The sequence below is a fragment of the Anolis carolinensis genome, chromosome 5 (assembly GCF_035594765.1).
Source record: "Anolis carolinensis isolate JA03-04 chromosome 5, rAnoCar3.1.pri, whole genome shotgun sequence".
NCBI lineage: Eukaryota > Metazoa > Chordata > Lepidosauria > Squamata > Dactyloidae > Anolis > Anolis carolinensis.
In genome coordinates this window covers 160,071,659-160,099,105 of record NC_085845.1, presented here as the reverse complement: position 1 = coordinate 160,099,105, position 27,447 = coordinate 160,071,659, and the positions used below count along the sequence as shown (strand labels likewise).

Genomic DNA, 27,447 nt, shown 5'->3' with positions numbered 1-27,447 from the left:
ACTTATGCAGTGCCATTATCTCTCTTTCTCTCTCAGATAATGTTCCAATTCATTTGTAGGGAGACAACAGCTTTAGCCTACCCTCAAAATAGTGCTATGCATTACACAACCTGTTTGGACTTCCAAAACTTACGTTTGTCTAGAGATACTAGGCAAACATAAAAAAAGTCCACAGGTGATTCCTCATTCCCAAACTTTGGCACTGTTGCTTCCACTGCCCCATCTGAATGAGAAGATTGGCTAAGATGAAATGTCTGGATAAGGAAGAAGATAGCCCCTGGACTAAGTGTTGAGAAATAAAAAAAAAAAATGCAGATGGGCAGAATTATTAAGCAACTCAGCGCTGAACAATTGTTTCCTGAAAATTCCCCCGCCCTTAACTTTGGTACAATTTGGCAAGCAATGTTTGGGAACGCATATTCTTTATCAAGGCAGGGAGAAATAAGTTGAAGAAAGCTCTACTGCTCTGAAGCTCTACTGCCCCCATATCAATTCTTTAAAAAAATAAATCTTTGTACCAATTTTCAAGTGATTTTCATTTCAGAACCAATTGTAACTGCAGTAATTTCAGTATCTCAATCCCCCCAAAGTTCCCCAAGTCCCTCAAATAAAAAAGGTCCCCATGCCAAAAAAATGTCAGCTGTAAATGAAACTACATCATTTCCAGAGTCCCTGAACATCATGCTGTGATCCTGGGGAACTATTCATCCCTGCACCAAGATAATTTATACTTCCAGCTCTGAAGATCTGCTTTGCATGGGAAACTGCCAAGGGTCCAAGTTCATATTGATAGAAAGCTATATTCTTTGTCAGCTCACTCTGTTTTAGACCACAGCCCAGCTTTTATTTTGAGGACTTTCTCTCATTTAAGATTGGTTCCAAGGAATTGGGGATAAACGGTTTTGAAAAGCTGTTCACTCACTGCCTAATATGGTCCTTTTATCAACCAAAGTAAATGGTGACTTTTCTGGATAGAATTTTCACTGTTCCCTAGCTGCTTACATTGCTATACACTAACAGTTCAAATACCAGAAGTGATTGGAAAACAAACAACTACATAGTAGGGAGAATTACAGATTTTCATATTATAAGCAAAACTGTTCTTAAATATATATAATCAAAAATCAGTATCCGCATGTGTGCTACTGCATACACAATCCACATAAACATACCTATGTCTGGAAATATAGCTATAAATTCTGTATTTGGAACAGGATATGTTATCTTTCAAAACAGTTCCTACTTCAAAACAGAAAAAAATATGTAATACCTCTACATCTATATACTTTAGATCTTTGCAATTGCCGAGTCCTTCCAAAGCAAGCAATCCACAACGCCGAAGACTCAAGAACTGAAGCTTTAAACACTGTGACAATGTGGAGAGGCTGCAGCCAGGCAAGTCTTGAAAGGTAACTGTGGTGACCTATATACATTTAATAAGATATGCATTTCAAAAAGTTGTTTTAAATACTCAGACCTCAGCTGCATTATACTTGTAATTAATAATAAATTCATTCTAATTTCTTATTACAAAAACATACTGCTCCTAGCTACTTTAAAAAAGTAAGACAAACTTAAAATTACATTTGGGAGGAAAAAACCTACTGACCCTTAACATAGAAAAATACAAAACAGACAATGGAAATCCATAAAATATATCACACTGCTTCAAAGTTTACTCAGACAAATACTCCAACTACCTCATTAGTACCTCTAACTTTTTCCATTCTGAAGCCTAGCTTTGAGCAAAGATATCATTTAGGCAAGTGAACTGTTAATTTTTATCTACAATTCAGTAGTATCTGGGATTATACTTCCTCAGAACACACAGGCCTGCTGTTTGGGAATCCTCCTGGACTTAGTGCTGGACCTGGAAACCCAGATTTCTGTGGTGGCCAGAAGTGTCTTTGACCATTTAAAACCTGTGCACCAACTGTGCCAGTTCACGTGATCTGGCCATGGTGGTATATGTCTTAGTAACATCTCATTTGGATTACTGTAACGTGCTGCCTCTGAAAAGTGTTCAGAAACTTTGGTTGGTCCAAAGAGTTGAGGCCAGATCACTAACTGGGGTTAGTTACAAGAAACACACAATCCTCATCGTAACAGTTCCACAGGCTGCCAATCTGTTTCCAGGCACAATTCAGAGTGCTAGTTATGACCCATAAAGCCCTATATACTTCAGGCCTAGGCTATTTGGCAGATCTTATCTCCTGGTACAAATCTGACTCATTTGAGATCCTCAGGAGAAGTCCTTTTCTCAGTCTTACCACCAACACAAGCTTGATCAGTGGAGACACGAGAGAGAGCCTTCCTGATAGCTGCCCCTTGATTCTGGAACTCACTACCTAGGGTAACCAGAAAAGGCCTCTTCCTGCTGTCCTTCTGGTGGCAGGCTACAATCTTTCTTTTCAGGCAGGTTCTTAAAGAACCACATTTTAAAACCAAGTCAGGGGTGTTGAGTGTGTTTTTATGTATTTCAAATTGTTTTAATGGTTTAAATTGTTTATTGTTAATACTTCCAATGTTTAATGCTATTTTAATAATTTTATGTGCTGGATTTTAATTCACACATTGTTTTATTGTTAGTCATTTTGAGTCTCCTTGAGTAGGGTATAAATACTCCTCCTACTACTGACAATAATATCACACATTTTTACAAGAGGTAATTCCCCCAATAACCCTATCCTTAGGGAAGGGATGAGGGCTGCTAAGGGAAAGGCAAACTTAAGCCTCCCTAAAGTCAGTGACCTCAAGGAAGAATGTCCAGAACAGAGGTAATATTAAAGCCTTCTCTTTATCCAGAGAACCTTAAATTTTCTCTTCACCCCTCCAGTGTATGTGCAGATGCGCACATGTATGTACACAGGGCTCTAGTGGTAGAATAAACTACTGTATTTCAGACAGTGGTGGAAGCCTTTAAAAAGAAGTTGGATAGCCATCTTTCAGGAGTGTTTCCTTGTATTTAGAAGACGGATACACTAGATTACTTTTGTGGCTCTATCCAGCTCTAACTTCCTATAGTACCAAAGTTTTAGGTCAAGCTCTACCTAGAGATGCTTGTGATCACACATCCAAAACCTATGAGGTATAGTTTCTTCTTCAACAGTTACAGACTCTGGATGCTAGTGAGGTACAACTATGCTTGAGCAGTTCTCATTTTTCTATATGTTAATATGTCCCATAGGTAAGCAGTATAAAGTCTGGGAAGCTTGAGGCCAGGCACAGTCCTTGCCCTTGCTTAATTGCTATATATCTGCAAGGAAACCACTTAGAACTGGAGAATCCAGCTATTACAAAGGATATTCTCCAGAATATAATGTAGTTTTAGCAATGTGTGAACATATCCTGGCTAACGGCAATAAAGAACACGGGGAAGCTTTTCTATAATTGTGACTGCTTACCTCTTTTTGTCTTCTGGCTTACTTCCTCCTTTCTCCATGGGGAGAAATGTTAAGGTAAAGCCTAGCAAAACACTCACAGACATGGAAAATAACCACAAGGTAACACTTCATCACAATTTTGAAAATCTAATCCTTACTTGCCTGTTGCAGAGCATTCCAAGGGCCAGCCTGGATTATCAAGGCAGCACTCAGCGGAGGCAACAGGCCAGCAGAACATTTCCATGGTTTACTTCTTTCAACCAACTTCTTGTTCTGATGTTCTCTATAAATTCTAGACCAAGACTTACATGTTTTCATCCATGCTAGTCTCTTCTCTTCAACAGAATCAGAAAGCGTAAGTGGCTGCTCGAAATAATCGCCTGAATTCTCAGCTTTAGTCCATTGATCAGTGACTTTCCCATGAATTTCTTTTGCAACTTGCTGTTTCTTAAGATTTTCAGAGGCATATGATCTATCTATTTGTCCATTGTCTCCAGAATCTAGCCGAACATCCACAAAATTGCTATGTATACTGCTTTCTTGATTAATTACTGCAAAACTGAGAATGCTTGCTTCACTATTTTTCTGAAATTCAACAGTTGTTGAGCAGTGGTCTTTTATATCATTTTCTAATAATTTCTCATTATTTGTTTCAAAATCTTCTTTCCTTCTGGGCTTTAATGTTTCTTCTTCACTTCTTACATCAGCATATTGTAATTTTTCATGCATTATTCCATGTTTTTCATCTTCTTTCTCTTCTTCAGAACTTATTTCCTGTTTTCTTTCAAAAATTAGTTCTTCTTTCTTATCTTTCTCTTGTTCTATTCCATTTATTTCTTCTTCACTATTTTCTTTCCCTAAAGCATTATCTGTATTTTGAGAAGCAATTCCTCTTTGTATTTTGGTTTCTTCTTCTTCTTTTCCTTCTATCTTTTCTTCCTTCATTATTTCTACATCTTTATTATTATAGTCAAGCTCCATTTCCCCTGTTTCAGTTACACTTTCTTCTTGTTGTGAATTTTTTGTCTCTTCTTCCTTCTTGAACTCCGTATCCATATTTTTAGACACAATTTCTAGGTTATCTTTTTCTTTTCTTTCCAGTTGTTCTAACAGCAGTTGTTCTCGCTGAAGTTTCATAATTTCTTTTTTCTTTTCATATAGTTCAAGCCGCTTCATCTTTTCTATGTGTTCCTCTCTTTCTTTTTCTTCTCGTCTCTTTCTTTCTCTCTCTTCTTGTTCTTTCTTTTCTAGAACCCTCCTATCCCATCTCTCTTGCTTTTCTTTCAACTCCTTTTCCACAGCTTCTCGCAATTCTCTTTTCCTCTTCAATTCAGCTCTCCGTTCTTTCAAGACAGGAGCATATTTTTTGTATACTATAAATGCTCTGAATGCAGATTGGATTTTTACAGCTGCCATATTTTGCAGTTCTGCCCATACTTGTCTTTCCATTGCTTGCTGTTCTTCAAAAGCCCTTTTTTCTTCTTCTATTTGTATGTGTAAGTTGTTAATCAGCTCCTAAATTCAAATGAGAAATTATGCTAGTGTAAGAAATCTCTACTGTTGAACTTTAATATACATCATACAGTTTGCTATTAATATATTAAACTATCCCAAAATAAGTCGAGGATATAGTGGAGGTAAGGAGAAACAACACTGTAGCAACTCTACTTATATGTATGTAAACATTCTCATTTTTTAACTTCATGAAACCAAGTGAATTGATCAGCTTTTAAAAAAATTCATACATATATGCAACAATGTTTTAACTTATTGCTTAATTTTGCATTATATAGCTATTCCGCCATTTTTAATTGCTGCTTTGGATAGCCTTGTAGAAATAAAAAAATAAAATAAAATCATTTGTAACCATAGTGGTAAGTATCAAAGACTACTAATTACAAAGTAATAAGGTGATTCCCATAGAGGAGTATCTAAATATTCAAAAGTTTTGTTGGCAGGCTAGTCAATAGTAAATAAAACTCCATGATTTTGCCTCTTTCCTGAGTTCCCTATTTGGATTCTAAAACCTTGGCTGTCTTTGAACCTACAGCTTCACATGCTCTTTCTAGCCATTAATGTGTACCTATACACTTTTCATAAGGCTTAGCACTTTTCCTAGCCTGCCTTGATCCAATGTCTTCAACTTTTTTTCATTTCATATAGCCCAATGCTTTTTTTTTTTGCATGGGGGGGGGGGGGAGAAAATAAGTAAGCTGATATGTTAAGTTTGCCAAATAACCAATAATAATGGTGTTTCTGTTTAATAACGTTGTGGGTCGAGCTAGGCTACAAATGTTAACACATGTACTACTACCATACATATCTGTTAGTGTTCTTGTAGATAAATTACCTTGTGCTGTCTTAGCTGTTCTTTCCAAGCCTCCTCTTCTTTCAGCAGTTCCTCTTCCATCATAGCCTGCTGTTGCTATACAAAACACAGACATTCATGTTGCCATCTAAATGCTCTTCAGTAATTAATAATATAAAGACAAAAGAACAATTCTAGTAGTTTGATTCTCAAAAACAGCATGATGTAGTTGTTTGAGAATTGGAGTAGAACTCTTGGGGGTGGGGTGAATGTCACTGGATATCAGGGTTCAAATTCCTGCTCTGCTATGGAAACCCACTAGGCAAAGAAAAACCCACCTCTGAACACTGATGACTTAGGGTCACCAGTCTGAAACAACCTGTAGACACACAGTAATAAGAAATCTATTAGATGGATTGTGTTCAGTGTGTAGAAAAAAATGTATCCTTGTTTTATTCAAGATTATTTTGGAAGAGTCACATAGTGTTACATTTTGCTTTATAATATAAATTTGCTTCCATAATGCAAACTGAAAAGCAACCAAAAATCAGAGTACAGTTTCCACTAACTAAATGAATAAACGAAACTATGCAGAAAGAACAAATGGTGTGAAATTAAGGACTCAAAGCAGAAAGTAAACTAACCTTAGGGCACATGCCTTTCTAGAGGTAAAATTTTACTATAAGAAGCAATACTCCCTCGAGATTTTATTCAAACAAATTCAAAGCATACAATATATTGATATTCTCTCTGGTGCAATTGTAGGTTCTAGAATGTCTAGCTGTTCATCTTTCAGATCAGATCATTTTAGCCAGTTTAGAGGATGAATAAGTATGTCTAAGAGAGAAGCTAATAATAATAACAACAACAACAACTACTACTACTTTATTCTTATATCCCGCCTCCATCTCCCGAAGGGACTCGGGCAGCTTACATGGGGCCCAATATAAACAAGTTACAAAATAAACACAGTTAATAATCTATATATATAAAAATGTAATGTTCGTTTTACTATGGAGTAAACAATAAAACCACTGAACCTTTCTCCCCCTAACTGCCAGTTAGAAAGTTAGGCTCTGCTGCCTTTAGCACCCCCCTCCCCCCCGGCCCGGCTGCCTTTAGGCTTCGCCCCCTTCGTATCCTAGCAATTCCCTCAGCCAAAATGGTGCCCAGGGCACAGGCAGAGTGCACTTAGGCCTGATCCACACTGCCTATAAAATACAGATTATCTGATTTGAACTGGATTGTATGGCAGTGTAGACTCAAGGTCCTTCCACACAGCTATATTACACATTTGTAATCTTATATTATCTGCTTTGAACTTCTAAGCAAATGATATAAGATTATAAATATAATATGAAATAATTACAGTGGTATAATGATACAGAACAACATAATCTCTACAATCAGGACAGTAAATAAAGAGCAACACTCTGAAAGCAGGGAAATTGGGAATTTCAGAAAGGAAACAATCAGGGCCAGCTAACACTTCCCAACAGAGGGTTACCCCAGGCAGGAAGCAGCCAGGCTTTGAAGCTGCAAGGCCATTAAATGCTAATCAAGGTGCCTAATTGCAGCATTTATACCTGCCACACCGAGACTATTAATTGCTATTCAAACTGGCCAACCAAAGATTCCTCAAGGTAGAAAGCGGCCAGGCTTGCAAGCAGCAAGGCTATTCAGTGCTTTTCAACCTGGACAACCAAGATTTCCCCTAGGTGAAAAACCCCCAGGCTTTGAAGCCATGAGGCTATTCCATCCCATTCAACCTGGCCTAGCAAGGATGCCCTACGTAGAAAGCAGCCAGGCTTTTAAGCTGCAAGACTATTCAGTGCAATTCAATCTGGCCAAACAATGATTTCCCTACAAAGGAAGTAGCCAGGCTTTGATTGCGGGTGCTACTCCAGCTACTCCAGCTACTCCAGAAAACAGCCAGGCTTTGAGGCTGCAAGGCTATTCACTGCTATTCCACCTGGCCAACAAATGATTCCCATAAGCCACAGCAACGCGTGGCAGGGCAAAGCTAGTATAACAATAAAAATATTAAAATAGTAAGTCCAATAAAATATAAAACACCATAAAACATGAGCCAAACATCAAACAACTAGCAGTCAAGAGAAGTGGGCATGTGCAGAGTTAAGACTAATAGGGTGGGACTTGTGCAAACGCAACTATAGGGCTGGGGCTGGAAAATAAAGTGCTGGAGATACAAGAAGATTAGGGCAGACTTAATCAGTAGCTAAACCATTACTTAAAGGCACATTGGAACATCCAAGTCTTCAAGTCTTTCCAGAAGGTAGACAGGGTGAGGCTAATCTAATCTCCCTGGAGAGAGAGTTCCAGGTACACATGCAAGTGCATCAAAGAAAGAGTTTTTAAAATGCTAGACGAGAGAAATTGAAGTGTTTGCATGACTTCAAACATCCCAGTAGAATCATTCTGGTATTTTAGCTATTGGTACTTCCATGTTTATAAAAAAAGGTAAAGAACTATTGATAAATATTTGGAACTATTATAATGCTGCTGCTGTTGTGGTGGTGGTGGTGCGCCTTAAAGTAATTTATGAGTCATGGTGACCCTGGGATCCAGCATGATGTGGTGGTCTGAGTGTTGGACTAAGACACTGGGAGACCAGTGTCCGAATCCCCACTCAGACATGGAAACCTTCCCACTGACCGCCGGACATGTCACTCTTAGCCTCAGGGGAAGGCAATGTCAAATCCCCTCTGGAAAAAAAAATCTGTCATGAGAACATGCAGTGCCGGCTCAACGTAGCGGCCAATGTAAGTGCCTGCTTGTGGCGCATTTCACTGGGGGTGCCGGGGACCGTCGGGTCTCTCCTCGCCGAACACGGAAAGTCCCAATGGTCCCCGCCACCGCAGGTATGTGCGGGGCCTTGGGGGGGGCGTGGCCACTAGGTTCGCCTAAAAGGCGAAATTATCTAGGGCCGCTTCTAAGAACATGATAGGTGCACCTTAAGGTCACCATAAGTCAGGAATGACTTGAAGGCAACTATCAAAAACAAGGTGGGGTTTCTTGGCAAGATTAGTTCAGAGGGTGTTTGCTTGTCTGGGGAAGCTTTCAAAACAGCTCTCTGAATGTAGGGACACAAAACTGGATAAGAAAACGAATGCAATAGTGTATTTTACATAGGAGCAATATGTATAACAATATTTTGTCTTACTGTGATTAATTTGTCATACAAATGTTAAAGATCTTCTTGCCATTAACACTAATACATATATTACCGCATGAAACACTTCCAATTTCATTCGTTCAGCCTCTAGCTCTTCCAGACGCTGTTGTCTTCTTGCCTCCTCCTCCTCATTTTTTGCTTCTTTCATTTCTCTCTTAGCTTTCAACTGCTTTGTTTGTTCATCTTCAAGTACTTTTTGCTTTTCAACCCAATCCTCATATTCTTGCTTGCATCTTTCTTCAACATCTCGAAAAGTAAAGCTAACAACAGTTTCATCATCATCTAGAAAGATGCACACATATAAAGTCAGTAGCAAAAGAAAGCATTCTAAAGGAGGTATTTGATCTCCAACACTAGTAAGAATAGAATTCCTAAAACACAGAGTATTATTTATTTATTTATTTACCTTATTTCTAGCCTGCCTTTTTCTACCCCGAAGGGGACTCAAGGCGGCTTACATATGGCAACCATTAGATGCCTTAAAATACATACAAACAGAGACTTAAAATCAATTAAATTTAAAATGAATACATATTAAATATTTAAAACATTACATTCAATATTCAAATCACGCCATCTGAAAATCATAGTCCAAAGCCGTTCCGTCGTCAATTATCCATAATTCCAAGTCTATTACTACACCGTAGTAATCACCAAAAGCCTGATCCCAGAGCCAGGTTTTTACTTTCCTTCTGAAACTTAGTAGAGAGGGGACTGATCTAACATTGCTGGGGAGGGAGTTCCACAGCCAAGGGACCACCACTGAGAAGGCCCTGTCTCTCGTCCCCGCCAGCCATGCTTGTGAAGCAGACGGGACCAAGAGCAGGGCCTCCCCAGATGATCTTAATCTCTGAAGTGGCTCATAGGGGAGATACGTTCAGACAGGTAAATTGGGCCAGAACCATTTGGGCTTTAGAGTACAGTGGATCACAGAACTACAGTTCTGGCCCGGAAAACAATGTCTTGGACTCAAACTTTACCTAGCAGGGACAATCAGAGTGCTTTTGTGCAATGCTACGTTGCAGTATTCACCATACCATTAATATCCTTCCTTATTGGAACAAATGGGAAAAATCTGTTAATCAGTTTATACGTTTTATAGATATCAAGCAAGAACCATCGAAGTACACCATGTCACAGTTCTTTATATGATAACGTCTATTTCCATTTGTTTCTGTTATGATTTCATATGCATATATTACAGTGTACTCTAAGAAGCAAATTGGACATACAATGTGAGATTTAATAAGCTACAATACAGTAATGGAAATGTAGATCCTAAACACTAGAGATAACTGATTTCATATGATCGAAACAGCTGGCCCAGTCCTCTCATACCTCTTTATAGGAGGTGAAATTCTTTCCCTTAAAAAAGCGTAAATCAAATTGCCAGCTATAAGTAAAGTAGGTTTATTTAATCGATAGAATTTACAAAGTGCTGATTTACCATTCAGCAATGTATTAAATGGATCTGCTCTACTCTAGTTAGGACTAGTTTTAGTTCCTAAAGTCTGTATCGTTTTTGGTGTGAGGGTTATTCAGTATAGGCTTTATTTTCCTGTATTATTACAACTGTGAAAAAAACTTTTCAGAGATTTCTTAGAAATATACAGTATAGGAGCACTATTTAAAATGGTGGTCCATGAACTAGTTCTAGTCCATGATTCATCCATAACCATTCCCTAGAGTTTCCAGAAAAGAAAGAAAAATAATAACCAATGGGTAAAATGCAGTGTCATTACCTGGTACATTCAGGGGAAAACAATGGTGGTCCCCTCCATCAATACTTTAAGAACACTGCAGTACAGTACACATGCCCACCCTTCAAACTTTATTCTGCCAAGATGATCAGGAAGTAGTGTGGTGCTAATATACTCTTTTTCACAAAATATAAACACATACCATGACCACTAACAGTAGCATCTTCCAGGTGTAACTTATCTAATTGTATTACATTCAGCAACAATGCACATTAATATAGAAACGAGTCCCACAGAATCTAATGCGAATTCTCCCCAAATTAGCAAAGCCTTGCTATCTAAATGGCATTTGTACATCCCCAATTTAGAAGATTATTCCTATCCAAATGAGATTGGAATGATATTTCTAATCTTATAAATTTGGATTTTGCCATTCACTCATCTCAGTGTACTGTGCAGGGCATAGAAACAAGAGTTCTAGTTATAGAAGTAAGAATAAATCTTATAACTATAGAACAAAGATTTATTTATTATTTACAACATTTTTACCCCGCCTTTCTCACCCGTAGGAACTCAAGGCAGCTTAACAGGCTGTACTAAGTAAGAAAAACATGCAGTATTAAAACATTAACAAAAAGCAGCATGTATTTCCATTTCCTTAGCAAGTGCTAAGAAACAAAACAGTTGGTTTAATAGACACCCATGTTTTTCTGTATTTCCAAAAGTACTTCTTCACTTGATTTACCACATATAATCATGTATAAGTCAAAGTCAGGTTTGGGGGCTAAAATTATGGATTTTGATAGGACAAGTTCAGAATCATTCCACTGAGAGGTGCATGTTTGTTTACCTGGAAAAAAACATCCATCAGCCACTTCATTGGAAGGAACATCTTTATTGTCGTTGGGCTCAATTGTATTTTCAGAAGTTTCTTTAATCTGTTGCTCTTCATCATCTATTTGAGATAAAATCTAAACAAACATTTTCATAATAATGTAGTTGAACTTAGAACTATTATGGCTGCATTACAGCAAGTTGCACACAGAAGCAGCTTTGTTCAATGAGAGCAATGGCTCACAAGCAGGACTTATTGTACCCAAAATGTAGTTAATGAACAGATATTAACTGCTATAGAGAGGAAACCTTGGCACAGCTGTATTAACCACAATGCAACTCTGTGTACAGAGAATTCTTGTAGAAAAATAGCAGTCTTTACTATTTAATGGCTTGTTAAGGAGGAAAGCTCAATCCATTTTCCCTCCTCCCACTCCCAAACTTCCCATCAGTGATATCCCTATTTTTCTAATAGATCTTTCTCTACAATCAGAGCAAATGCATCTGAGAAAGAAAATGCAGGTCACATAGCATTTATAATTCTTTATGCAATGTGCAGTGTGCAGATGAGAGCTTAATCCCACATACTCATTGCCATTAACTAGATAGAAGTCAAAGCCTCCAAATGTTTGTATTTTTAATTACAACTTCATTTTTAAGAGAGAGGAACTGCAAATATAATTTCGAAAAAGGCTTAGGACAGCCACCAAGTTTTATGAATTAGTTTGTTATGACATTCAATGTATTCTGAAAATCTCACATTTTTCTTTCAATTATTCTTGTACTATACTGCAATAAACTAACAAGATCCTTATGCCTTTTCTGCATTGGACTATTTAATTTTGTATGTGTCACAATGTCATTTAACTACAGTAGAGTCTCACTTATCTCGCTTATCCAAGCTTCTGGATAATCCAAGCCATTTTTGTAGTCAATGTTTTCAATATACAGTAGAGTCTCACTTATCCAAGCTAAACGGGCTGGCAGAAGCTTGGATAAGCGAATATCTTGGATAATAAGGAGGGATTAAGGGAAAGCCTATTAAACATCAAATTAGGTTATGATTTTACAAATTAAGTACCAAAACATCATGTTATACAACAAATTTGACAGAAAAAGTAGTTCAATATGCAGTAATGTTATGTTCTAATTACTGTATTTATGAATTTAGCACCAAAATATCACGATATACTGAAAACATTGACACAAAAATGGCTTGGATAATCCAGAAACTTGGATAAGCGAGGCTTGGATAAGTGTGACTCTACTGTATTGTGATATTTTGGTGCTAAATTCGTAAATACAGTAATTACAACATAACATTACTGTGTATTGAACTACTTTTTCTGTCAAATTTGTTGTATAACATGATGTTTTGGTGCTTAATTTGTAAAATCATAACCTAATTTGATGTTTAATAGGCTTTTCCTTAATCCCTCCTTATTATCCAAGATATTTGCTTATCCAAGCTTCTGCTGGCCCATTTAACTTGGATAAGTGAGACTCTACTGTATATGCAACTGCTCTTTTTCCAAAAAAGAAAATCACTAGAAACAGTCTCCTAAGAAACACATTTTGATTCCAAATATTAACCAGTGATATAACAAAGAGGCATGAACAAAGAGGTGATGAATACATATAAAATACAAACTTTTTAAAAACAGTTTAGTTTCATGTAGCTCTGATGATGATTTGTTCTGTAAACTTAAATATATACAAAAACATTCAATTGATAGAACTTACTTAATGGGACTTACTTCTAAGCAGAAATGAATAAGACTGATCTGTAAATCAACCATTTAATAGCTCTGCACAATGAGATTAGCAATCAAAGGTGGCAAAATAAAAATAATAAAAATAATCAAAGGTGACAAAAATATCATTTGATAATCATACTACAGCATACGAACTGCCCCATGAAAATATTGGCTTCATTGGCCTCTCACCACATCAAGCTAAGCACTATAAAAGTTGATCATGATCACAATTCAACAAGTATCTATGCAATCAAATATATGGAGCTTTTAAAATTTACTCTTTTCTTTAATTCTTCTGGATCTTCATTATATTCAGCCGCCATCTCTGCCAAGCATTCTGAAGCATTTGTAGGAATAACTGTGTAGATGTCACCTAAAATTGGGGAGGGGGGATTATTCTGTAGAAAATGTGATTGCACCAAACATTAGAGCCTTATCTCAGTAAGAAACTCACCAGGGACCATTCAGAGGAAATAAGGCTTCATAAATCTACATCATATCAGTGTAATTCTGAAAGACTAAAAATGCCATCCAAATGGAGGTTTGTTTACTTTTCTCAAATTAAGGTTAAATTTCTAGATAAAGTATGAAATCATGGGCAAGATCCTACTTCATGCTTGTATCGTATAAATTTACACTCATAAAAATATATGATAATGATAGGACTTTCAAAAGATGATATACTTGGTTATTATTCAGTACAATGGGATCCCAATAGAGCTTTTCACTTGTAGTCATGTTTCAACTCTTTCAAGAATTGTTAGAATGACAGTCTCCTGTTAACAGGCACTCAACGAGCTCTCTGCTCACTCAACAAAGTCTCCCATAGTTGGCTTAAACAGTCAAAAAGGTCCAACACAGAGAGAATTGATTTCACATTATCAGGGCTTCTGTCCCATTTTCCCAGTCTTTATATAGGATCTGCCAGGTCAGCCTGTGCATTTAGAACATAATGTCGACTGTCATGATCTTACCATTTATTTACATTCAGAACATTATCTTTACAACCAAAGATTGTGGGAATAACTGGAGACAATGCCCCATTCTACCTGCCTCTCTTGTAACCTCTATCCTTATGATGATTCCCTCAGTCTTCATTTTCTTAAAGTTTGAAGGAATCACCTCTCCTTTGAACGGCATTAATCAGCACACCCCCCCCCCCCAACACACACACACAATTAGAATCTTCTAATGTAGGAATGGATAGCAGAAAAATTTGTAAATGACTGTAAAGTCAGAATTTCAAAAGAAAGAAAGAAAATACATTGCTAAAATAATGTCCAGAGGAATATGCCTTGCTCCCAAAGATAATTTGCTTTCTGGCATAAGTATCCTATTTTTGTGTGAAAAATATTATTATTATTATTATTATTATTATTATTATTATTATTATTATTATTAATTATTATTATTATTAAACCGCTAGCATCTCCCGAAGGACTCGATGCGGCTTACAAAGGCCAAGGCCTCAACACACAATATAACAATACAAACAAAAGGCAAATTAAAAACAATTAAAACAGTATAAACAACAAGCAATAAACAATACGCTAAAACACAATAAAACTGGGCCGGGCCAGAGTAATGGATACAAGATTAAAAGTGCTGATGTGACAGGTGATATATAAGGCTTATAGGGCAAGTGCAGAGTGCGATATACGATCTTAGTGCTAATAAAGTGCTTATGGGACTTGGTGTTAGAGATTTCCTATTAATCTGGGAAGGCACATTGGAACAGCCAGGTCTTCAAGTTCTTTCTGAAGACTGCCAATGTAGGGGCCTGTCTGAGATCCTTGGGGAGGGTGTTCCAGAGTCGAGGGGCCACCACAGAGAAGGCCTTGTCTCGTGTCCCCACCAACCGCGCTTGCGACGCAGGTGGGATCACGAGCAGGGCCTCTCCAGATGACCGAAGTGAACGCGTGGGTTCGTAGACGGAGATGCGGTCACGGAGGTAGGATGGTCCCAAACCGTTCAGGGCTTTGTAGGTAAGCACCTGCACCTTAAATTGGGCTCGGAAAGTAAATGGCAGCCAGTGGAGCTTCTTGAACAGGAGGGTTGACCTCTCTCTGTAAGGGGCCCCAGTTAACATCCTGGCTGCCGCTCGTTGGACCAGTTGGAACTTCCGAGCCGTTTTCAAGGGCAGCTCCACGTAGAGCACATTACAGTAGTCCAGTCTGGAGGTGACCAAGGCATGAACCACCCCGGCCAGATCAGCCTTCGTGAGGTACGGTCGCAGTTGGCGCACGAGTCTCAATTGTGGGAAGGCCCTCCCAGACACCGCCGATGCCTGAGCCTCGAGCGTAAGCGATGAATCCAAGAGGACTCCCAGACTGCGGACCTGTGGCTTCAGGGGGAGTGTAACCCCGTCCAGCACAGGTTGCCACCCTATACCCCGGTCAGGATTACGATCGACCAGGAGGACCTCTGTCTTGTCGGGATTGATCTTCAGCTTGTTCCTCCTCATTCAGATGGACACAGCGGCCAGGCACTCGTCCAGCACCCGAGAGGCCTCCTTGGAATTAGGTGGAAAGGAGTAGGAGAGTTGTGCGTCATCTGCATAGAGGTGACACCCAACTCCAAAACTCCGGATGACCTCTCCCAGCGGTTTCATGTAGATGTTAACGAGCATGGGAGACAGAATAGAGCCTTGCGGGACCCCACAGCTCAAAGGCCAGGGGTCCGAGCAGGCGTCTCCCAGCTTCACCATCTGGGATCGACCTTCCAGGAAGGATCGGAGCCACGACAAAACCGTGCCCCCGAGACCCATCCCAGAGAGTCGTCCCAGAAGGATACCATGATCGATGGTATCGAAAGCCGCTGAGATGTCCAAGAGAACCAAAAGGGTCACACTCCCCCTGTCCAGCTCTCTACGGAGGTCATCCACCAAGGCGACCAAGGCAATAGGATGGTCTACATGCTACATAAATGCTCCTGGTGATAGATGTGGCCCACTAACTGTGTGAGTCTTTATCCCATTCTAAATAACATGGAATGACAGCAAAAAATGTGATACTGTATAATTTTCACATAAATGCATGTAGCTTCAATTAATCATGCATACTAACACAGATGAATCTTACCTGTAGAGAGGTTATACACAAGTATCAAGATATCAAAGATACTTTATGAAATCACTACTTACTTGACATTTCTTCACTTTCCAAATCTTGCAAGATGACTCTTTCAGCATTTTGACTTCTGCTCCGCACAAAATTTAAATAATGGAGGACTGATTCTGGCAATTCATCTGAAATCTGAATATATATTTAAAATACAATTTTATACGCTCAATGTTCAGCAATAATTATTTCAAATTAGATTTGTTTTCAACTACGTTACAGATACAGACTTGAACTGACAGGACACAAGTATTGCAACTTTAAATTCTAGCAGCAGTAGGTGGCGATTGTGCTACAAAAACCACATTCCAAGCTAATGTTAGCATATCTTTCCTGAAATCTATGTTGTGATATCTGGAGGACCGCGGGAAGAAGGTACCATGACACACAACTATAAGTAGCAACATCGCACTGCCCTTTCGACTCTTCAACATGAAGTTCCTGAGATGGCCACTTCACTCTTGTATCATCTACACTAACCATTTAATCTAATATGAACCCAGCTTCAAATTGCAGCAGTCAGACAATAAACTCCCACAAAAGCAAGTGAAAGAAAGATCTTACTGCATACCAGTACTCTGTGGCTTGTGTAATCACCATTCAGGCCCCAAATTGGTTTACAGGATTTACTATGTAACCATCTGCATAGCAAAAGCACTTTCTTCAATACCAGTTTGAAAATGCACTAAATGGTTAGTGTAGATATGCGCTCTGTCTAATGGCATGTCCAAACCTGTTATCAAACTATATTTATAAGAAAGGTACTACCTGCTAGATTTCTTGTCGTCATACCTGTAACAGATACATGAAACCTGTCAACAGCAAATGGTAATCCTTTCCCTCACTAATAGTTTAGATCAGGGGTTCTCAAATTTTTTCAGCTGTGGAGCCCTTTTTGAAGGTAAAGTTTCTCATGGAGTCCCAAAAATGTTTATATATTATATATCAGGGGTCCCCAAACTTTTTAAACGGGGGGCCAGTTAACAGTCCCTCAGACCGTTGGAGGGCCGGACTATAGTTTTTTTTTAAAAAAACTATGAACAAATGCCTATGCACATGGCACATATTTTATTTTGAGGTTAAAAAAAGAAACAAATACAGCCTCAATGTTAATAATAATAATAATAATAATAATAAAAAAGAGGGTTGGAAGAAACCCTTGGGCCATTTAGTCCAACCCCCTTCTGCCTTTCTGCACCAAAAGCACAGCAAGGAACCCCTGACAGATGGCCACCCAGACTCAATGTTAATAATAATAATAAAACAATGGAGACGGTTGGAAGAGACCCTTGGGCCATTTAGTCCAACCCCCTTCTGCCTTTGTGCACCAAAAGTACAGCAAAGCACACCTGACAGATGGCCACCCATCCTCAATGTTAATAATAATAATAATAATAATAATAATAATAATAATAATAATAATAATAATAATACTGGAGAGGCCCCACTAAGGCCTCCAGCCCAGGGAGAAATCCGAAATAGCAATATACTCCAGATTTCTCCCAGGACTGGAAGCCTGAGGGGGGAAAGAAACTCTCCCTCACTCAAGCCTCCAGCCCAGGGAGAAATCCGGAGTATATTGCTAATCAAGAATAGCAATGTACTCCAGATTTCTCCCAGGACTGGAATTCTGAGTGGGGAAAGAATCTCTCCCTCACTCAGGCCTCCAGCCCAGGGAAAAATCCGGAGTATATTGCTAATCAAGAATAGCAATATACTCCAGATTTCTTCCTGGACTAGAAGTCTGAGTGGGGAAAGAAACTCTCCCTCACTCAGGCCTCCAGCCCAGGGAAAAATCCAGAGTATATTGCTAATCAGAAATAGCAATATACTCCAGATTTCTCCCAGGACTGGAATTCTGAGTGGGGAAAGAAACTCTCCCTCACTCAGGCCTCCAGCCCAGGGAAAAATCCGGAGTATATTGCTAATCAGAAATAGCAATATACTCCAGATTTCTCCCAGGACTGGAAGTCTGAGTGGGGAAAGAAACTCCCTCACTCAGGCCTCCAGCCCAGGGAAAAATCCGGAGTATATTGCTAATCAGAAATAGCAATATACTCCAGATTTCTCCCAGGACTGGAAGTCTGAGTGGGGAAAGAAACTCTCCCTCACTAAGGCCTCCAGCCCAGGGAAAAATCCAGAGTATATTGCTAATCAGAAATAGCAATATACTCCAGATTTCTCCCTGGACTGGAAGCCTGAGTGGGGAAAGAAACTCTCCCTCACTCAGGCCTCCAGCCCAGGGAAAAATCCGGAGTATATTGCTAATCAGAAATAGCAATATACTCCAGATTTCTCCCAGGACTGGAAGTCTCTGAGTGGGGAAAGAAACTCTCCCTCACTCAGGCCTCCAGCCCAGGGAAAAATCTGGAGTATATTGCTAATCAGAAATAGCAATATACTCCAGATTTCTCCCAGGACTGGAAGTCTGAGTGGGGAAAGAAACTCTCCCTAACTCAGGCCTCCAGCCCAGGGAAAAATCCGGAGTATATTCCTAATCAGAAATAGCAATATACTCCAGATTTCTCCCTGGACTGGAAGCCTGAGTGGGGAAAGAAACTCTCCCTCACTCAGGCCTCCAGCCCAGGGAGAAATCCGGAGTATATTGCTAATCAAGAATAGCAATATACTCCAGATTTCTCCCTGGACTGGAAGTCTGAGTGGGGAAAGAAACTCTCCCTCACTCAGGCCTCCAGCCCAGGGAAAAATCCGGAGTATATTGCTAATCAGAAATAGCAATATACTCCAGATTTCTCCCAGGACTGGAAGTCTGAGTGGGGAAAGAAACTCTCCCTCACTAAGGCCTCCAGCCCAGGGAAAAATCCGGAGTATATTGCTAATCAGAAATAGCAATATACTCCAGATTTCTCCCTGGACTGGAAGCCTGAGTGGGGAAAGAAACTCTCCCTCACTCAGGCCTCCAGCCCAGGGGAAAATCCGGAGTATATTGCTAATCAGAAATAGCAATATACTCCAGATTTCTCCCAGGACTGGAAGTCTCTGAGTGGGGAAAGAAACTCTCCCTAACTCAGGCCTCCAGCCCAGGGAAAAATCCGGAGTATATTCCTAATCAGAAATAGCAATATACTCCAGATTTCTCCCTGGACTGGAAGCCTGAGTGGGGAAAGAAACTCTCCCTCACTCAGGCGTCCAGCCCAGGGAGAAATCCGGAGTATATTGCTAATCAAGAATAGCAATATACTCCAGATTTCTCCCTGGACTGGAAGTCTGAGTGGGGAAAGAAACTCTCCCTCACTCAGGCCTCCAACCCAGGGAGAAATCCGGAGTATATTGCTAATCAAGAATAGCAATATAACTCCAGATTTCTTCCTGGACTGGAAGCCTGAGTGGGGAAAGAAACTCTCCCTCACTCAGGCCTCCAACCCAGGGAGAAATCCGGAGTATATTGCTAATCAAGAATAGCAATATACTCCAGATTTCTCCCTGGACTGGAAGTCTGAGTGGGGAAAGAAACTCTCCCTCACTAAGGCCTCCAGCCCAGGGAAAAATCCGGAGTATATTGCTAATCAGAAATAGCAATATACTCCAGATTTCTCCCAGGACTGGAATTCTGAGTGGGGAAAGAAACTCTCCCTCACTCAGGCCTCCAGCCCAGGGAAAAATCCGGAGTATATTGCTAATCAGAAATAGCAATATACTCCAGATTTCTCCCAGGACTGGAAGTCTGAGTGGGGAAAGAAACTCCCTCACTCAGGCCTCCAGCCCAGGGAAAAATCCGGAGTATATTGCTAATCAGAAATAGCAATATACTCCAGATTTCTCCCAGGACTGGAAGTCTGAGTGGGGAAAGAAACTCTCCCTCACTAAGGCCTCCAGCCCAGGGAAAAATCCAGAGTATATTGCTAATCAGAAATAGCAATATACTCCAGATTTCTCCCTGGACTGGAAGCCTGAGTGGGGAAAGAAACTCTCCCTCACTCAGGCCTCCAGCCCAGGGAAAAATCCGGAGTATATTGCTAATCAGAAATAGCAATATACTCCAGATTTCTCCCAGGACTGGAAGTCTCTGAGTGGGGAAAGAAACTCTCCCTCACTCAGGCCTCCAGCCCAGGGAAAAATCTGGAGTATATTGCTAATCAGAAATAGCAATATACTCCAGATTTCTCCCAGGACTGGAAGTCTGAGTGGGGAAAGAAACTCTCCCTAACTCAGGCCTCCAGCCCAGGGAAAAATCCGGAGTATATTCCTAATCAGAAATAGCAATATACTCCAGATTTCTCCCTGGACTGGAAGCCTGAGTGGGGAAAGAAACTCTCCCTCACTCAGGCCTCCAGCCCAGGGAGAAATCCGGAGTATATTGCTAATCAAGAATAGCAATATACTCCAGATTTCTCCCTGGACTGGAAGTCTGAGTGGGGAAAGAAACTCTCCCTCACTCAGGCCTCCAGCCCAGGGAAAAATCCGGAGTATATTGCTAATCAGAAATAGCAATATACTCCAGATTTCTCCCAGGACTGGAAGTCTGAGTGGGGAAAGAAACTCTCCCTCACTAAGGCCTCCAGCCCAGGGAAAAATCCGGAGTATATTGCTAATCAGAAATAGCAATATACTCCAGATTTCTCCCTGGACTGGAAGCCTGAGTGGGGAAAGAAACTCTCCCTCACTCAGGCCTCCAGCCCAGGGAAAAATCCGGAGTATATTGCTAATCAGAAATAGCAATATACTCCAGATTTCTCCCAGGACTGGAAGTCTCTGAGTGGGGAAAGAAACTCTCCCTAACTCAGGCCTCCAGCCCAGGGAAAAATCCGGAGTATATTCCTAATCAGAAATAGCAATATACTCCAGATTTCTCCCTGGACTGGAAGCCTGAGTGGGGAAAGAAACTCTCCCTCACTCAGGCGTCCAGCCCAGGGAGAAATCCGGAGTATATTGCTAATCAAGAATAGCAATATACTCCAGATTTCTCCCTGGACTGGAAGTCTGAGTGGGGAAAGAAACTCTCCCTCACTCAGGCCTCCAACCCAGGGAGAAATCCGGAGTATATTGCTAATCAAGAATAGCAATATAACTCCAGATTTCTTCCTGGACTGGAAGCCTGAGTGGGGAAAGAAACTCTCCCTCACTCAGGCCTCCAACCCAGGGAGAAATCCGGAGTATATTGCTAATCAAGAATAGCAATATACTCCAGATTTCTCCCTGGACTGGAAGTCTGAGTGGGGAAAGAAACTCTCCCTCACTAAGGCCTCCAGCCCAGGGAAAAATCCGGAGTATATTGCTAATCAGAAATAGCAATATACTCCAGATTTCTCCCTGGACTGGAAGCCTGAGTGGGGAAAGAAACTCTCCCTCACTCAGGCCTCCAGCCCAGGGGAAAATCCGGAGTATATTGCTAATCAGAAATAGCAATATACTCCAGATTTCTCCCAGGACTGGAAGTCTGAGTGGGGAAAGAAACTCTCCCTCACTCAGGCCTCCAGCCCAGGGAAAAATCCGGAGTATATTGCTAATCAGAAATAGCAATATACTCCAGATTTCTCCCAGGACTGGAAGTCTGAGTGGGGAAAGAAACTCTCCCTAACTCAGGCCTCCAGCCCAGGGAAAAATCCGGAGTATATTGCTAATCAAGAATAGCAATATACTCCAGATTTCTCCCTGGACTGGAAGTCTGAGTGGGGAAAGAAACTCTCCCTCACTCAGGCCTCCAACCCAGGGAGAAACCCGGAGTATATTGCTAATCAAGAATAGCAATATACTCCAGATTTCTTCCTGGACTGGAAGCCTGAGTGGGGAAAGAAACTCTCCCTCACTCAGGCCTCCAACCCAGGGAGAAATCCGGAGTATATTGCTAATCAAGAATAGCAATATACTCCAGATTTCTCCCTGGACTGGAAGTCTGAGTGGGGAAAGAAACTCTCCCTCACTCAGGCCTCCAACCCAGGGAGAAATCTGGAGTATATTGCTAATCAGAAATAGCAATATACTCCAGATTTCTCCCAGGACTGGAAGCCTGAGTGGGGAAAGAAACTCTCCCTCACTCAGGCCTCCAGCCCAGGGAGAAATCCGGAGTATATTGCTAATCAAGAATAGCAATATACTCCAGATTTCCTCCTGGACTGGACGTCTGAGTGGGGAAAGAAACTCTCCCTCACTCAGGCCTCCAACCCAGGGAGAAATCCGGAGTATATTGCTAATCAAGAATAGCAATATACTCCAGATTTCTCCCAGGACTGGAAGTCTGAGTGGGGAAAGAAACTCTCCCTCACTCAGGTCTCTAGCCCAGGGAGAAATCCGGAGTATATTGCTGATCAACGTATTGCTAAACCTGGAGGAAACACACCTTAGTAATTAATAATTAATTAAATAATAATTAAAATACCTTTTGATCAGCAGTAAAAGGCAAGGCTCCTCCACAGCTTATGCAGGGAGAGTGGGGAGCCAGGTGAGGCTCAAAGGCTCATAGAGCAGAAAAGTGGCCGGGAAGGCGGAAAGGCAAGTCTCCAAGGCTTGTGCAGGGAGCGGGACAATGCAGGAAAGGGAGGAAAGCTGCCGCGGGCCGGATAAATGGCTCCGGCGGGCCGGATCTGGCCCGCGGGCCTTAGTTTGGGGACCCCTGTTATATATCATGTATATATCAGTCTTGTGCATTTGTATAAAACCATACCCGTTTCTGTTTGTTCCATTCATATGGCCCTATTACAGTGTCTATCTGCCGCTTAAGAAAGATGCGCCAATCTGAATGAGCTCTTTCGTTTCACCATCGGAATATACAAATGCATTTGTCCCATTGGCTGCAAAGGGTGGTCTGCCCAGGCTTTCCTTCCGCTCAGTTTTAGGGCTAGAGGGGTGAAAATCACCACACATGGAGGGCATAACTAACACTTTTAGCCCTCCAACTATTACAAAGTTTGGGTCATCCCCATAATTTTAGGGATTTTTTTCTTTCTATAAATAAAATCTCCTTAAAAACATTCCCTCTTTACACGCTGGTCCCACCCTCTAAACTAAGGGCTTAAGATACCAATGATTCTGAGATGTTTTACTCTTCATCTGCAGAGAACGCCTGAGGTTGAAGACTGGGCTTAAGGTACCAATGATTCTGACAGGTCTCCCTCTCAATATGTAGAGGAGAACTGAGGTTGAATACTGGGCTTAAGGTACCACTGATTCTGACAGGTCTCCCCCTCAATATGCAGAGGAGAACTGAGGTTGAAGACAGAGCTTAAGGCAGCACTGATTCTGAGAGGTCTCCCTCTCCATATGCAGAGGAGAACTGAGGTTGAAGACAGGGCTTAAGGTACCACTGATTCTGAGAGGTCTCCCTCTTAATCTGCAGAGGAGACCTGACAGGCATGGGTTGTTAATACAGTAGAGTCTCACTTATCCAACATAAACGGGCCGACAGAATGTTGGATAAGCTAATATGTTGGATAATAAGGAGGCATTAAGGAAAAGCCTATTAAATATCAAATTAGGTTATGATTTTACAAATGAAGCATCAAAACATCATGTTAGACAACAAATTTGGCAGAAAAAGTAGTTCTATACGCAGTAATGCTATGTAGTAATTACTGTATTTATGAATTTAGCATCAAAATATCACGATATATTGAAAACATTGACTCCAAAAATGCATTGGATAATCCAGAATGTTGGATAAGCGAGTGTTGGATAAGTGAGACTCTACTGTAATAACAACAATGATAGCAGCAACCCCAGGGGCCATGCAGTTCACTCCCTTCTGCCATGCAGGAAAAACACAAAGCACCCCCGGAGAAGTGGGAGGGAAGTAGGGTTTTGGAAGCAAAAAATGCAGGGGAAGGTCTGAGCAGTGAGAAAAAGAGTCTGGGCAGTGAGGGAGTGGGGAAGAAAGGGTCTATGCTCTGGCAGGATGCTGCTGCTGTTTCCAACAGCTCAAAACTTTAATTTCCCTGCATTTCTCAGGAGGAAAGAGGAGGCGGGAAGCAGCATGACATCATGGAGCCCCTCACTATCACCTGCCTAGCCCCAAGGGCTCAGCGGAGCACTGTTTGAGAACCACTGATTTAGATCAATACTTAAGTAAAACAAAAGCAACCATTGTGCTTTTTGTGAAAGCATTTTTAAGTATTAGTCACAAAAGCTCCTTTTCCCTAGCGTTCATGGCAACTTATTGTTACATATGTCCAGTTATACTCCTTCACAATTATTTTCTTGGGAAATAATATAACTGATTTTATTAAATTATTTATTTATTATTACTAGATTTTTAAAACGATTAAGTAATTTTATAGGTGAGCCATACAAAAGAACTAGAGCAACGTTTTAATAGAACTAAAGCTACATGTACTTCATACATTTTACTGACATCTTCTATGGACTTGGAATAATGAGAAAGAGGGCATTCAACAAGTATTTATTTATTTACGACATTTCTATCCCACCTTTCTCCACCCCAGAAGGGACATTTTGTATCACTGGTGACATTCACTGTCAATTCTGTACTCTATGCATATCGACTTCAATCAGCCTGATAAAGACAACAATGTATACAACAATGTATGCATCGTATTCCATTGCATAATAGCTGCACCCTCTTTTTTTGGTATAATTCATGCTCCTTGCATAATACCTGCACCAGCAGCCAACACATCTGCCCCTTGGAGCTACGAAGTTTTCCTTGGCTGGCAGCCAAGGGAAGCCCTGTAGCTGGAATTTTTCACTGCATAATAGTCACGGCTATGTAATAGTTGCACCTCTTTTATTTTTAAAAAACAGTGAGTGCGACCATTATGCAGTGAAATACAGTAACTGTCAGATAAAAAGATAATTGCTCCCTCTCTGTCTTGTGAAATACTTACTGGTTCACTATCAGGTGACTCTTCCAGTGACACATCAGTGTCAGGATCATCGACATCAGAAGAGTAGCTGATTTTGCTTAACTCAAGTTCTATTTCTTCTTCAAGTGCTGGATCATCATAATCCTCCTCCATTCTTTTTATTATAATATGGAAAAGGCAAACACATATATTACTGAACTTTGTGCCTGCTGTTACCCTTATGCTATAAAGAAGACAGCACTACACTTTAAAATCATGCCATTTCTTAAATAATAGAACAAATAACAAGTGACACTACAGGGAGAGAAGCAGGTAGGTTAATGCTAACATTTGGAAAAATCACTACCTATTCTGGCCAACCACTAGCACTCACATGAACTGTGTCATACCTTTCCCTAAAATGGATAAACAGCTACTAGTCCATCAATGCAGTATTGCATTGTTTGCAGCAAATGAACTAAGAACTATCATGAAATAAAATGTAAACAGTGGATCAGGGGTGTCACTCATTTTCATGGAGGGCCACCTCAGCCTTATGGTTGCCTTCAAAGGGCCACTAAATCTATGGGTGAAAAATCTTTGGATACAGAGGATCACACACACACACACAAACACACTTCCCTGAAGTTAGTACCCGTCAGAAGTCTGGCTGCTGCTCTTTGGACAAATTGTAATTTCCAGACGCTTTTCAAGGGCAGACCTACGTAGAGCTCGTTGCAATAGTCCAATCTGGATGTAACCAACACATACACTACTGAGGTCAGGTCCGATGTCTCCAGGAATGGGCGTAGTTGGCACACAAGCTTTAATTGTGTGAAGGCCGACCTAGTCACCACTGTCACCTGGTCTTCCAGGTTTAAAGCGAAGTCTAGGATGACCCTGACTAAACAGAACAAATGGCAGCTTTCCCAATGTTACTATATCATAACTCCCATCATATCTAGTCATGATGTTTAATGATGAGGAATACAGGAGTTGTAGTCCAGTATCTGGAGGGCCACTTAAAATGACATAGCAGGCCAAACTTGGCCTGCAGGCCTTGAGTTTAACACCTGTGCTGTAGACAGTTCTAGGTACTATAGTGGATAATGAGGAGTTGGGATTTCAGCAAAGTGGCAACCAACACCTTTTCATATATTTTTTTCATTTCTGTCATGTTGTTTCCAGCTCATGGCGACCCAAAAGTGAAGTTATCATGGGGTATTCTGAGGCTGAGAGAGCACCACTCTTCTACACAACCATTACAATTACAGTGGACCTCTCTCTAGTTTCCCCTCTGGCAGCCTGATTCAGCGAGCTCCACTTGAGAGAAAAACAACTGAGGCCATTTAAAAAAGAAAATGAATAAGGCGATGTCAGACTGATAATTAACTTTCTCTATGTTATCTAAGGTTTTCATGGCTGGAATCACTGGGTTGCTATGAATTTTCCAGGCTGTATGGCCATGTTTCAGAAGCATTCTTTCCTGATGTATTGGTCTGTTAGAAACATGTCAAGTAGGGTTTATATATCTGAGAAATGTTCAGGGTGGGAGAAAGAATTATTGTCTGTTTGAGGTAGGTGTGACTGTTTCAATTGGCCACCTTGATTATCATTGAATTGCCTTTCAGCTTCAAGGTCTGGCTGCTTACTGCCGGGGGAATCCTTTGTGGGGAGGTGTTAGCTGGCCCTGATTGTTTCCTGTCTGGAAAGAAAATGCTTCTGGAATACGGCCATACAGCCCAGAAAACTCACAGCAACCCATCTCTTCTCTGCCTCGCTCACAATTCTCCGTACAAGTGAACGACACGAAGACTACAGGTTCCAGGATACATTGCGGCAAAGAAGGCCTTCAGACCCTTCAGCAACGTCCGCCTGCATGCTGGGAAGTGTAGTTCTATGCCCCGCCCTCCGTTAACAGCCGTTTTCGCAATAAAATAAATATTGCCTCCGCCTTCAACGGAGAAAAATCTATCTCTGTACCGAAGGAAAAGCTTTGAACCCTTCCCGCTTCCCATCCCCGCGAAACCCCAACCTGCTTTAGGTGCCAGGCGTCTTCTGCGGAGAGCTTCAAGTGTTACAGGAAGCGTAACCACGGCAACGATGCATAAGAAACAAAATACTTGCCTACGGAAGCCGCAGTGGTCCCAATTTATTCACTTGGCATTGCTGTACAAAGGTCCCGGATGTAGTTTAGGGTTGCCACCTGCAGTAAAGAACACGGCTCCTGGCGCTTTATTTGGTGTGTAAAAGGGAATTTCAGCAGACATTGCTAATATACAATACCTGCTGAAATTCACTATTATACACTTTTTAAAAGGGGCAGCAGCCATGCCCCCCATCTACATATCCATTTAGAGTAGGACATGGAGCAATGGATTTCAATTCCACTTG

The 27,447-nt window shown here is 40.8% G+C and overlaps 1 protein-coding gene across 6 annotated transcripts in view; it reads right to left on the bottom strand.

The window, feature by feature from the left end:
• The window catches only part of lrriq1 (leucine rich repeats and IQ motif containing 1), a 131,080-nt gene extending 103,851 nt beyond the window's left edge, over positions 1 to 27,229 (bottom strand). For 5 of the 6 annotated variants that reach the window (XM_008110902.3, XM_008110903.3, XM_062982723.1 and 2 more), the window contains exons 1-9: positions 27,089 to 27,229; positions 25,096 to 25,228; positions 16,321 to 16,432; positions 13,457 to 13,551; positions 11,438 to 11,558; positions 8,940 to 9,169; positions 5,734 to 5,808; positions 3,546 to 4,898; positions 1,271 to 1,423 (exon numbers count right to left, since the gene is read on the bottom strand). In XM_008110902.3, coding sequence (XP_008109109.2) covers positions 1,271 to 1,423; positions 3,546 to 4,898; positions 5,734 to 5,808; positions 8,940 to 9,169; positions 11,438 to 11,558; positions 13,457 to 13,551; positions 16,321 to 16,432; positions 25,096 to 25,227 — 2,271 coding nt within the window. In that variant the 5' untranslated portion in view covers position 25,228; positions 27,089 to 27,229. Of the gene's footprint in view, positions 1 to 1,270; positions 1,424 to 3,545; positions 4,899 to 5,733; positions 5,809 to 8,939; positions 9,170 to 11,437; positions 11,559 to 13,456; positions 13,552 to 16,320; positions 16,433 to 25,095; positions 25,229 to 25,708; positions 27,049 to 27,088 lie in introns of those variants that run through there. The other variant, XM_062982722.1, reaches the window with a different exon arrangement.
• Positions 27,230 to 27,447: the final 218 nt, after the last annotated feature.